Source organism: Colias croceus, chromosome 3 (genome assembly GCF_905220415.1).
Source record: "Colias croceus chromosome 3, ilColCroc2.1".
Classification (NCBI taxonomy): Eukaryota; Metazoa; Arthropoda; class Insecta; order Lepidoptera; family Pieridae; genus Colias; species Colias croceus.
The window spans coordinates 9,569,728-9,583,409 of record NC_059539.1 but is presented as its reverse complement, the minus strand read 5'-3'; the positions used below and the strand labels follow the sequence as shown (position 1 = coordinate 9,583,409).

General features: G+C 31.6%; 2 protein-coding genes across 3 annotated transcripts; one reads left to right on the top strand and one right to left on the bottom strand.

Moving 5' to 3' along the window:
- Positions 1-1,397: 1,397 nt before the first annotated feature.
- On the bottom strand, positions 1,398-5,483 carry LOC123706487 (asparagine synthetase domain-containing protein CG17486). 2 transcript variants are annotated; one of them, XM_045655792.1, is made up of 8 exons: positions 5,210-5,483; positions 4,879-5,121; positions 4,535-4,709; positions 4,252-4,460; positions 3,767-4,170; positions 3,485-3,656; positions 3,086-3,327; positions 1,398-2,702 (listed from the first exon to the last, which is right to left on the bottom strand). In XM_045655792.1, exons 1-8 carry the CDS (start codon positions 5,261-5,263, stop codon positions 2,525-2,527), a joined length of 1,677 nt encoding a protein of 558 aa, XP_045511748.1. In that variant the 5' UTR covers positions 5,264-5,483; the 3' UTR covers positions 1,398-2,524. The 2 variants fall into 2 exon arrangements, with proteins under 2 accessions (XP_045511748.1, XP_045511750.1); XM_045655794.1 differs by lacking the exon at positions 5,210-5,483 and having other exon boundaries at positions 4,968-5,093.
- A 3,001-nt stretch (positions 5,484-8,484) lies between these two features.
- LOC123706195 (regulator of nonsense transcripts 2) lies at positions 8,485-13,531 on the top strand. The gene is made up of 10 exons (XM_045655362.1): positions 8,485-9,307; positions 9,395-9,607; positions 10,144-10,395; positions 10,585-10,727; positions 10,892-11,186; positions 11,284-11,499; positions 11,570-12,619; positions 12,693-12,842; positions 12,981-13,126; positions 13,240-13,531. The coding sequence occupies exons 1-10, from the start codon at positions 8,606-8,608 to the stop codon at positions 13,412-13,414; spliced, it is 3,342 nt and encodes a 1,113-aa protein (XP_045511318.1). The 5' UTR covers positions 8,485-8,605; the 3' UTR covers positions 13,415-13,531.
- Positions 13,532-13,682: the final 151 nt, after the last annotated feature.

Genomic DNA, 13,682 nt, shown 5'->3' with positions numbered 1-13,682 from the left:
TCACATATTGATAAACAACATCAGGGTTTCGGACACAGTAACGATGGGAATATGGCTAGGATATTTTTCCAAAATTATCAGTGTTCTTCAGAAATCACTGGTGTAGAGTCTACACCAGTGATTTCTACACTGTAGACAAAGAATTGATTAAGGGCCGATTTTTCAATGCTTGAATAAAACTTATCCGTCCAATAAAGTATTACACGATAATATTAAAATGTCACGTAAACTGTCAAATGCGGGCAATTAGAATACGTTTTTAAAATGGTAGTTTTATACATTATTCGACGAATAAGTTTTATCCAAGCATTGAAAAATCGGCCCTAAGAGGTATATAATCCTTCAAACAATGCCGTCTAGGGTTTCCTATAGATACAGTAAAATTCGGTAAATATAAATTGGGAACAACTGAACGTGAGCTGTGAGCTAAGGCTGTGAGCAAATATAATTGACAACTAAAGACAGTCCATAAAATATTGATACACGGTACGAACACAATAGAGCATTTTTAAGTTTTGCGGTTTGCCAATAGATCAATAATCTGAAGATACGCAAGAAGCTCGCAAAAAGATTACAAGAGATATTGGCTTTTTCATGGAAGTGTTTGCGTTCAGCTGCAATGGAAAACGTCCACATCTTCCTTCCTTCTACCTTCCAGTATTAAAAGAGCAAATTATATCGTTCCAAAATAATTTCTTGAAGAAGCTAAGGTTATATTTTTTTAAGTTTAATTGCACGCCTCTTAAGCGAAGCGTTGAGGTGGGTACTACTGTCACTTCGCGCAAAACATCTGATTTTTCAAACTTAAAATGTCTTTATATATCATACATTGCACTTGTAAGATAATACATACACACATATATTAAGAAAAAACACTATTTTTAACATTCATGATATTTTTGATGTCATTTTTGTTATTTAAACTAGTTAAAAAACAGTTTAAAAAAGTTCTGTCTTGGACGTCCGTGTGTCTGTATGTGCGGAGGATTTTCTTGTTAACACGATAGCGACCGAAATACTTTACTAATCGAGTCTTTTTTTTTCTCTTACGCTTGAGTATGCTCAGGAATAGAACCCTTTCATTTTTCAGGGTCTCACTCGATGTGGTTTAATTGTTATTAAATAAACAAAAAAAAAAAAAAATCGACTGTTCTCCATAATTTTATTTTTATTTTATTTTTTTATATTTATAGTGTACTCAAAATTCACCATTATAAACTCGATTCTTTATACTACAAGCCAAGGTTTAATTAAAAATAAGTTGGTAGTCAGTCCCTTAAACCTGCGCAGTTTCACATCTAGGTGGGGCCACAAGAAAAATAGCTCAATTATTACGGTACCGCTTTCTTTACTTTTCCAACTATTTTATTTTATTTCTTTTTTATATTTATAGTGTACTCTTTATAAATAATCAATTTTATTGTAAAGGATGAGATTATGAGGCGTGCACTTTTGGATTTTCCAAACTATTTTTTTTATTCTACAAGTAGTTTTAAGTACTTAGTGAAGTAGGTAACTAATTGTTATTTAAATATTTTATAACAAAAAATAATTTCCAAAACACTTGATCTTGGTTTATTTATACCGTTCTGTCCCACTGTGCGGCATTTTGATTTTCAACCGATTAAAGTTTTCATGGTTCTTTCGCCCATTATTGGTTACGGAGACACCATTTTTTGTTTACTTTGAATCACTGAATTCGTCTTTGGTATTCCTAGCACTTAGCAGCTGCTGACAGATGAAAATTTTCCAATAAATATTCTTCAAGATCTGCAGTATTTTTGCTACTTATTATTTATTAACAGCGAACGTATCGCGTCGAACACAAAGTCACTCATTTTTATATTTTTGGATTTTCAACAGTTAGGTGACTGTGAAGAAGTATTTCAATTCACAGATCTCAATACTTTGTTGGTAATGCTGAAATGGTGAGTTTATATAGGAACCGAGCTTTAGTAACTTGCGCAAAACCAAACAGAATGCTGATAAGAAAATATTCCCATACAAATTAGGTATCCTTTATACCATAATATAGATTACAATTACCGCAATAATGTTGTTATCATACTCGTCGATGTTTAGTCAACCGCAAAAAAACGAAACTATTTTATTTAATAGAGGAGGAGTACCTATTTATGGACCGAAAATTGCATTTAATAGGTAGAGGATGCAAATTTTTTTATTGGGACATTTTTTTTTGTAGGACGCATAGTTTTCGCGATGTCTCAGAAATAGTTTCTGCCACAAATATGTTTATGTATATTTTTTACCTTAAATTGAAAATTAAAGCAGTTATAAGCAGAACGTTAGAAAAATCTCAGCCGTTATCGAGTTTTGCGCTTAGCAACACATTTGGCAAGATTTTTATTATATTCCGTGTCAACGGTTTTCACTCCTGGCCATGTCCTTCTTGCTTGGTATGTCTGTATGATCTTTCTTGCTAAATCTTATTCTAATTCCTTTCAGCTTAGAAACCGTGTTTTGCCTTCAACAATGATACAAATAACAATTTTTGTTTATTTTTTTATTGCAAATTCTTGGAAATATCACTGCCTTTTTGTTTCTTATTTGCAATTCTTGATCCAAATTGCAAAGCACGCTTAGGTAGTGTCGCTACTTTTATTAGTCCGAGATGCGTTGCTAAAAGTCGTAGCAATAATTTATCTCCAATACCCATTCCTAAATGTTCACTGGGAAAGCATCTGAAATAAAATATTTTATTTTGTCTCATTTTACCATCTACCATAGTGTATATTATTAAAGCCAAGGAATGAGTTAAGGAACTTCAACAACAATATTTTCAGTTCAATCAATTTTGAACTTGAGAAATCTTATATACCATTTTCAATGGTCAGATATTTGTCTCATTAACCTTACTGTAATTGTCTATTTATATAATAGACAATTATTGTACCTACTAGCTGATGCCCGCAAATCTTTTAAGTGTTAAATTGGTTTTATTTCTGTTAAAAACACTCAGTTGAACTTAATAAAACTCCTACTAACTAAATAGGTACCCCTTTTACGTGTTACAGCTCTTAAAATTCCTTTAATACATACTATATATGACACATAACATACTGACCTCAGCCATGGCTTCAACTTTAAAACATATCCTGAAAAATCTTCATCTAAATATGGCAGCCTTGGTATTCTACCATGATCACAGATAACTCTATTATCTCTGGCTAGGTTACGGTAGGAAATTCTGCTCCACTCTAGGCACAGCTCTTTAACTAATCCTGTCCACCCCTGTCTTTTGAACACATTTCTGTGTCTGGTGTAGCCACCAAATAGCTCATCAGCTCCTGATCCTAGTAGCAGAACCTGTATATTATTAAAAAGGATCAATAAATACCGGACAATATTCACTTATTTCGGAAATAAAAATGTAAACAAGAATTTTTGCCACTTTAAAGAGATTATTTCGGATTTTTTTTTTTTTGTTATATGAACATAAATTCTATTGAATTTAATTAATTACCCGACATGGTGAGGTACCCTCATTATTGTGCCCCCAAGCAGAGTACCAGAGAGCCGAACCTAAGCTTTCATCCAAAATAGTCTTCCTTGGAAATACTAGATCTGCTATAGTAGTACTTTGACATGCTTCTAATTCTTCTTTTGGTATATTAACCTCCCGGAAAACCCAGTTCCTATGAATTAAAAATTACATGTTTCAATTGTTATATTCTGCCTACATAATAACGTAAAAGTAACATAAAGGTATATAGAAAAATTTACAAGTGTAGCAAAGTTTTCTTACCTTGAACTACAATTCGTTTTCAGCTCTTCATATGAATTCTTACCAGTGATACGGTCTGGTACATCATATGTTGTACAATTTTCCGTTTTAAAAGCAACATTGATTAAGTCAATTGGTTGATCTTTAGATACATATTTATCTGCTAGATATGCTAAAATTGTGCAATCTAAGCCTCCAGAAAATAAAATTCCCACTGTACAATGTGAACAGTCTATATCTTCGTTTAAACAATTTTTACACTTGTTTGGATGCTTCTCTAGACGCACTTTAACACTTTGCTCTAGTAATTGCAATAATTTTTGAACGGCTTTTAATATTGTTGTATGTGTTAAAAGTTGCTTCATTATTTCTTGCTTGGAATTATATTTCTTTGAAACTTCATCAATAAAATTCAAAGTGTCATCCTGTAAAGTGTACCAAAAATTTATTTTAATAATTGGATGACTACATCATGAGTTAGAAATCTGTTTAATAATCATACTTACTTCAATATTCAGATCTGTTTCAACATCCAAATTAATAATAAATTCATCATCCGGTAAATTCTGTAGCAACTCAATATTTTGAGTCCAATCATTGAAACTATATTCTTCTATGAGCTCAGAATCCCAATAAAATCTGGTTATTACTTTATTTAGTACTTCTAATTGGTATATATTAGAAGCTGGTATTTCTATGCATGTATATTTTCTTCCTAGGTTTATAAAATTAGATTTGAATAATGCAAGTCATTAAAAAAAGTTAAATCATTTATTATTTACAGCATACCTAAAACACTGCTTATTACAATTGAGTGGTCTGTTTTATGCATTAATAAACTCCCTCTTCCAATCTTATCTCTTGTGAAATAAAGGACTTTTGATAATTTATCATAATATATTATGCAAAATGGCCCTTTTAATGATTTGATTACCTGTATTATTCTTTCCTGTGAGGATTCACACTAAAAAAAACAAAAAAAATGTGTGTCTAAAATACAAACATCTATAAAAAATATACCAAGAACCATTACTAATTAATTATAATGAAATAAATCTGAGTTCAGTTCACAAATATATAAATTATAAACTATTAAATTGCATCTTTACATATCTCTATTTATTTCTCCTTACATTACTTAATTTTTCCATAATGATCTGAGTATCACTGTATTTGGTGATCCATGTTTCATCATAAATATCACCATTAAAAAGAAGCACACCTTGTTCATTTTCTATAGGTTGTGGAGTTAGTTTTTGGCCTTGGGTCCATAACACTGCACCACAAAAAGATATAACAATGTTATTTATTTTAACTGAACAAGAGTGGACACAATTTGGCCCTCTATTTTTAATTCGTTGTAATTGTACTTCATCCTGTAAGAAAATATGCTTGAATTAATATTGGCTCCATTTTTTCCGAGTTTCAATAATATCTAGAATGGAACAACTGAAATAAACAAACCTTAAAAATGCTAGTAACTGGTTTATACAAAATTTCACAAATTATGCCACACATGTTTTAAAATTATGTTGTGCAAAAAGTAAACTTATAATGAACAAATTCACACAAACATTTTATGCTTATTTTATAGGTTTGTTTAATTTTTATACGTATTACTTCATTAATGAATTTCAAGGAATTAAATAATTAGCTTTAATTGTTTTATATAACATAAAATTAATAATATTTTCATTTCCATGAACTTTCAAATGAATTGTGATTTGTGAAGTGTGAATTGTGATCTGTCATTTCACATTTGATGGCTGATCATAGACATTCCTATATTTTCATAAACATTAGCATAAACATATGTATCACAGGTAGGGTTGCCAGGCCATAAAATGCAAAGGCCGGACTGCGCACTACTAAGAGCAATTAACCTATAGAGTACTTGTATCGAGCGTATACAATTTACATATATTTGTTTCTCTCTATCTAAAGAAAACGTCGTATGAAAGAATGAGACAGCTATAGACAACAAGCTACGTTTCAACATAGTCATGGCACCATTTTTACTATAGGTACGTATTTAGATAGATAGAAGGTGATAGTGATGGGATGTGCTTCAATCGATAAAATCGTGAATGTATTTTGCATTTACGGTTTCGTGAAATAATAAATAATAAAAAAACAAAACTTATAATTAATTTCAGTTGAATACATTATTTGTTTAATCCTACGTATTAAATGCGAAATTATGTGAGAAGGGATGTTACTCTTTCACTGCGGAACCGATTACAATGAAATTTTGTACATACACACATAGGTTAGGTTTTATCCCGGAAATCCCACGTGAACGGGAACTGTGCAGGATTTTCTTTAAAAACGCGGGCGGAAAGTTAGTACATTATAAAAGAAATTTTAAAACTTGAAATGTAATTTAAAATAAAGAAGGAAATGATGATAAAGTTAAAGGAGTGAGGAGAAAGGCACAGTCAGCATGAAGGAATCATGCAGCATTTTAACAAGTTAATAAAAGGACAGTCTTAATGAAAACATTTTCCTAACATCCTACTAATAAATCGAAAGTTTGTGAGGATGGATGTTTGTTACTCTTTCACGCGAATACTACTAAACCGATTACAATGAAATTTGGAAAAATTACTTTTGATCCCGTAAATCCAACAGGAATGGGAACTATGCGGGTTTTTCTTTGAAAACGCATGTATATTAAGTATGTATTTCAATAGTAGTTTCTCATCTATGAGAACTGTCATTTAATCAACCGTTTAATTTTCACATAGTTACACATTTAAAGTAGGAAACTTATGTGTAAAAAATTTCAAAATAAAAATTCACTCTCTTTAATCAAATGTATTTATTATCTACAGGAACAAAAAAAAAACGTAAGCGTAAGATTGCACAATTCTTCTAGAGTATCCATCTTGATAACACGTAGGCTCGAAATGCAGTGAACACAATATTGCAAATTGTGGCGGCGTCCAATCAACTCATGTCTCACGTTTTATACCCATTTTTTATTTAGCTCTGGAAATCTAAAACAAAATGAATTTATTAATAATCTGAAAGAGAAATTAATAAACAACAAACGAAAACTAAAACACATAGGGCAAATAAAACAACCACGTGGTATGTTTTATTTTCCTGCGGTAAAAAATTTACATCTATTATTTGCAACAACAACTACATATAAATCTGATTTATGAAACAAAATAAATAAATCAACGTTAATATGAAATAGATTTTTTGGCATAAATCGATAATATACGCTAGATGTGTTACAACACTACGGTGGTAAACAAAATGCCAAACGTGATATTATTGTGACGTTTTTTAAAAATTATTTCATTATTTTATATTCCACAACCCCATAAAGTGGGTAAATGTTACAGTTACAACATAAAATTACAAAAAAGCGCTTGATAAAACCTTCAAATAGGTTTAAAACATAAATATTTATCAATTTGCTGAAAATCACTTACCGATGGAAAGATATTTTTACATTGTTTTTATCCAAAACTCCCATTCGACTAGTGATAGCCGGTTGCTAAACATACAATAGTTATTTTAGCACACTGACAAATAAAAAGAAACACTGTACACTTTATATTTTCTAAATATTTCGTTAAAAACACTTGACGCACTGAGCCCACCAGCTGGTTGGAAAACAAACTGACTGCCGGCGCGCTACGTTTGAAGACAGTGCAGATACTCTATCGCTATCTCAATCTGGCTTATGCTGTTATTGACTAAGAGTAAGTAGATTAGAAAATATGTATTTTGTTCTGTCTTAATATAAGAACTCTATAGGTTAATTGCTCTTAGGCGCACTATATAAGGCCGGACATTTTAGCCTAAAAGCCGGACATGTTTTTTTTATTGCCAAACATAATGTTTTTACAGCTGGGCTGTTGAAAAAAGTATTTATACGTGGTGAAAAGTGAGGATATTCGATATTTATTAAAAGATGGACATAATATTTATAATAAAAAAACTCGTTTACGAATTTGAAATGTTTATTAAGTTACACTATTACAGTTTTACTTACAAATGGATCATCAGTCTTTTGTAGATAATTAAATATTATTAAAACTAAAAAACAAATGAATATAGCTCTCTTTTGGCATTCTTAATACTATAAACTAAAAAATATAATAAAACAAATAAAAATAATCATTCTTCTGGAAAGTAACAAAAAGATAATATTAATTTTACGGCTAGGTAAGAATTTACTTTATAGTAGGTATTTAAAGAACAATTTAAAATCTTTAAAAAATAACAAAATCTAGTTATATTTGCCGGCCGGAAGATAGTTTGCTCTCCGCTCGCCCTTGTCCGTTCGGGTCGGGCGCTCGTCCGCCCATCGTCGTACGAATCGCCACTCTGACAAAAAGCCTGACAAAAGCCGGACAGGCCAAACACGTACATATTTGGCCGGACGCGACTGCAAAAAGCCTAACATGTCCGGCTAAAGCCGGACACCTGGCAAGCCTAATCACAGGACACAGAATATAATGACCGACCCTGACTCACTGACCTCAATTTAATTATTTTCGTTTCTAAAATGTTTAAATATGCGTCTTTAGAGTACATAATATGTAAGTATAATATAGTACTTTATACTATCTAAGTATATAATATATACTATAAGGCGTGTTATTTTATTTTATTCGGTAATGTTTGAGTATTATAGAGTAAAATAATAATAATCATAACTGGTAATCTGTGTCTACCTAAGAGCAATAATCTGTGCATCATATGATTGTCAAAATCAAGTCAATGGTATTATTTGACATTGCGGTCTTGTTTTTAAAAATAAAAATTAATATTTTAATTAAATTTTCTCTATCTATTCAATTTCTATATCTAGAGTTCTAGAATTCTGATATCGAGATAATGACTTCAAATGAAAAAGATGCTGAAAGCAAAAATGATGAGGTGGCTGGTGAGGTGTCAGAAAATTCGGAAGAAAATGATCGTCTAACATTAACTGATTATATTTCTAATTTAGAAATGAGAATTAAAACTAAATTAGATTTGAGAAATCAGAACCTTAATTGTGTTAGACCGCCTGATAATTACTTTTCAAAATTGGATTCGGGTCTCAAAAAGAACACTACCTTTGTGAAAAAGCTTAAATCATTCAGTGCTACTCAATTGGATGCTTTAATGAAGGATCTCAATGCCCTTAACCTCACTAAATATATATCTGAAGTGGCAGCTGCCCTTGCAGAGGCAAAATTAAAAATGTCAGACATAGCAGCTGCAATAAATTTGTGTTCAGCACTTCACCGCACATATGCAGAATTCTCAACATTCTTTTTTGAGAACTGGCAAAGAATTTTGACTTTCAAAGCAACTGATAAAATAGCAAACTCATCGAAATTACGTGTTGATTTAAGATTTTATGCTGAATTGGTTGCTGTTGGAATTTTTACTAATAAGATGGGTTTGCCATTATTGGGGAATGTGTTGACTGTTCTTATCAACATGGATAAAGAAGAGCACAATAATATACCAATTTTACTATCATTTTGTAAACATTGTGGTGAGGATTATGCAGGGTTAATTCCAAAGAAAATAAGGGATACAGCTGAGGTACAAATAATTGATACACAAATAATTAGTAATAAAACTGCTTTTTTAAATTAATATAATTAAATTCTGTTTCATTTATTCTTTCAGAAAAGTAATGTGACAATTCCTAGAAACACTTTTCTTCCTGCGGAAAAGCAAACAGCTGTACGCACACTTTTAAAGGACTACTTTGCGTCTCTGATAAAGCATCTTTTAGCAGAGAGAGCTCAGTTGCAGGCTCTTCATGCTGCCAATCAGCGGACCTTGCATACAAGAGGTGAACTATCACAGGAAAGAAAAGATCAGTTGGAACAACATCAGGTACACTTATTTATTATTATAAGTAGTGAAAATATAATTTTTGTTATATGTTTGTATTTTGTATTCAGTAACTCTATGTACTAAGTTATATTCACCCAATTTTTTTTAATTGTTTGATTTCGAGTGATATGTATTTATTATATTTATTTTGTAATTATTATGTATTTTATTCTGATTTGACCCAGAGGTGTGCAAAAGGTCATCTTAAAAATAATATACAGTTTATTAATATATAAATTACTAGCTTTCCGCCCGCGGCTTCGCCCGCGTTTTCAAAGAAAAACCCGCATAGTTCCCGTTCCCGTGGGATTTCAGGGATAAAACCTAGCCTATGTTACTCGTGGATAATGTAGCTTTCGAATGGTGAAAGAATTTTTCAAATCTGCCAAGTAGTTTCGGAGCCTATTCAATTCATACAAACAAACAAACAAACAAAAAATCAAACCTTTCCTCTTTATAATATTTGTATAGATTTATATATCTTTGAATGTAGAATTTTATTGATTTGGATTTGTAATATTTTCTTTTATTTGCAGGCTACATACGACAAACTCTTAACAGGAGCCCAGAACTTTGCTGAAGTACTTGGTGAGGAACTAGGTGAAGCCGGCGAGCCACCAACACTCACTCTAAATGTTATCGAGACTCAAGGCACTGTAACTATTGGTGGGAATGAAGAATATACTATGCAAGCTGCTACGGATCCTTGGCAAGACGAAGATACAAGAACATTTTACACTAGCTTGCCAGATTTGAAAGTTTTCATGCCTAATTATCAGTTGAAAGAAGTAAGTAATATTAAAATAACGGCTTTTTAATTCTGTAATTTAATAAGAATTAGAAAAATTCATTTACACAAGTAAAACCGCAGGATGCATATATTTTTAAATAAATTCTTCAATACCACATAAAATTGTATATTTCTTAAGTTTTCTTTTCTTAATACTATTTTATTAAAAAATGTACTTAATGTTTAGGCTATCAAAAATAAAACAGAAACTGTGACAGAAGAAATGCTGGATGAAGATCTAAAGGAAGATGAGCTTAGTGATAATGAAGAACTGCCTACTGTGCCTGATGTGGAACAAGAGGAAGCACAACCAGCAAACGTTTCTAATAAGTATGTATTTAACCATTTATTATGTTGTATATTTGGTGCCTAGGCTATATATTTATAACTACATATCACAAAGCTAAGATATGTATTTTAATGTCTTACTTATAAACTTATTGTTGTATACAATTTTTGTTTGTTATAAAAAAATAATTTGTCTCTCTTTACAGGTATGCACTTGATGCATTTCTGAATGAACTGCCTAATTGCATCAATCGAGAATTGATTGACAATGCTGCAGTGGATTTTGTCCTTAATCTCAATACGAAAAATAATAGAAAAAAACTTACTAGGGTTTTGTTCAGTGTTGCAAGAACAAGATTGGATTTACTTCCATTCTATTCAAGATTTGCTGCTATTTTATATCCTGTATTGCCAGATGTTTGTGTAGATCTTTGTCAAATGTTAAAGCAAGATTTCAAATATCATGTTAGGAAAAAGGATCAAATTAATATTGAGTCTAAGGTAAAAAAAATAATTTAATACTTACTTTAAACCTTTTTTTTCAAAATTAAATTATCATGACAATTTCATTATAATGCAAAATATTATTTTCTTGTAGATAAAAGTTGTCCGTTTTATTGGGGAGCTAGTCAAGTTCAGTCTTTATTCCAAAATGGAAGCTCTTTATTGCCTAAAAGTACTGCTTCATGATTTCAAACATCATCACATAGAAATGGCCTGTAACCTACTTGAAACTTGCGGCAGATACTTATATTGTAACCCAGATACTCATCAAAGGACTATGATATATTTACAACAAATGATGAGGAAAAAGGTATTTATAATTTGTGAATTCCCATATAATAAAAAGTACAAATCTCTACTATAAAATTTGTTTCTTTTAGACTGTTTCAGCCTTAGATTCGCGATACGTTACACAAATTGAAAATGCATTTTATTACGTATGCCCGCCGGAAGCGCCTGCGCAACCAAAAGAAGAAGAGCCGCCAATGCATCAGTTCATTAGAAAGATCCTTCATGAAGATCTACAAAAAAGCAATGAGGAAAAAATTCTCAGGTTAATGAGAAAACTGAATTGGGACGATCCTGAAATATCGGCAGTTGCTATACAGCATTTAGCTGGTGGATGGAGAGTCAGAGCTAGTGCAAGAAGAGCTTTGGCACGTTTAACAGCTGAATTATCAGCTTGGCAGGAAGCAGTTGCTCCAGCAGTAGTGGATACGATAATGGAAGAAATTCGGGTGACAATGGAAGATCCACACCCTAGATACAATCAAAGAAGAATTGCAACTGTGAGATATCTTGGTGAATTATACAACTATAAACTTCTCGATTCTCGAGATGTGTTCACTGTTCTTTATTCTTTCATTACTTTTGGTGTAACCAATGATCATAGCAACATATCACCACTGGATCCCCCAGAAAATGTGTTCAGAATTAGATTAGTGTGTGCATTGCTTGAAACATGTGGAGCATATTTCAACAGTGGTTCCAGTAAAAAGAGACTTGATTATTTCATTGTGTTCTTCCAAAACTATTATTGGTTTAAATGTTCGGATCCATATTGGACGGATGATAATAAATTTCCGATTTATGTCAAATATATTTATCAAGAATGTTTAACGAGCTTAAGACCAAAGTTGACTATGTATACAAGTTGGCAACAATGCAAAGATGCAATTGAGGAGTTACGGCAAACTTTATACCCCGAGTTAGGGGATGAAGAGCAGTTAGATAATGAAGATCAAGCTGAGGATAGCACTGCGGATGGGTTGGACACTATTGTCGAAACTGACGACGAGACAGATAATAATCCACCAATACCGGAAGAGAGCTCTGATGAAGATCCCTTGACAGAAAATGCGGGCAATGAAGACGGTGATGTGCCAAATGTTGATATTAATATTGAATCTCGAAGACCAGCTCCAAAACCAGTAAGCTAGCTTAAAATTGAACAAAATACACATTTTATTTTTTTGGAGTTTTACTAATAATTTTTTATTTTAGGTGGAAGATGTCGAATTTGAGTCTGCATTTGAAAAGATGGTTATGGAGAATATAGCTGAAAGGCAACGTGAAAATAGGCCACAGCAAAGAGATATCGCTGTGCCAATGACATGTCGTCAAACAACCAAGAAAACATATGAACAGTTATTGGTTTGTAAAATTTCACACATTTATAAATAGATCTAAAAATTTAAATGTGAAAATATATTTGTATGAAACATATTTAAAATGGCTAATGTTTTTTGTGAAATAATTTAAATGTTCTACTTTATTATATGTCTCTTTTAGCAAGGAAAAGAAGGTGTTGAGTTTGTACTTATGGTCAGAAAAGGTACAAAACCTCAATATAAATCGTTCAATGCTCCACCGGAACTTGCTAGCAATTTACAACAGCAGGCCTTAGCTGATAAGCAAGAAATGGAAAGAGTAAAACGGTAAATATTCTTTTGCTTCAGAATTGTGTTAATGTCTTGTGATAGTATATCTTTTGGCTTAATTTTAATCATACATACTTTTATTTTTAATATATTAACTTATTAATTTTCAGTCTAACATTAAATATATCTGAGAGGCAAGAAGAAGAAGAATATAGTGCGGAAAGTGGCGGTGGATCTGAAAGAAGTGGCAACCCTAATAGAGGACAGCATATGCGTCAAAAATATCAGCATCCTAAGGGAGCCCCTGACGCCGATCTTATATTCGGGCCCAAAAAATTTAAATAGCATATGTTAAGTGATCCTATCAATACTATATACTGCCCAATTAAAAATGTAATGAAATATTATAACATGTATAATGTATATTGCTTAAAATAAATAAAATCGGATATTATTTGTATACCAGTGAAGTTTGTCTTCTGAATCTCCTTTACAGTAAATACGTAAGATACGACGTATGAAAATGAACCAAAATTTTGATTTACATTTTTTATAAAATATGTCTTATTCTCTGAGGTGAAGTTCAATGTGAAATTATTAATTATTCTTTTTT

Bases quoted from the DNA above. Each gene is read 5' to 3' on its own strand.
- LOC123706487 (XM_045655792.1), bottom strand. From the start codon at position 5,263: ATGTGTGGCATAATTTGTGAAATTTTGTATAAACCAGTTACTAGCATT. The intron at 5,122-5,209 runs GTTTGTTTATTT...ATTTTCTTACAG, and splicing joins CAGTTACTAGCATTTTTAAG to GATGAAGTACAATTACAACG. The intron at 2,703-3,085 runs GTCAGTATGTTA...ATTTTATTTCAG, and splicing joins AAGTTGAAGCCATGGCTGAG to ATGCTTTCCCAGTGAACATT.
- LOC123706195 (XM_045655362.1), top strand. From the start codon at position 8,606: ATGACTTCAAATGAAAAAGATGCTGAAAGCAAAAATGATGAGGTGGCT. The intron at 10,396-10,584 runs GTAAGTAATATT...CTTAATGTTTAG, and splicing joins CTAATTATCAGTTGAAAGAA to GCTATCAAAAATAAAACAGA. The intron at 11,187-11,283 runs GTAAAAAAAATA...ATTTTCTTGTAG, and splicing joins AAATTAATATTGAGTCTAAG to ATAAAAGTTGTCCGTTTTAT.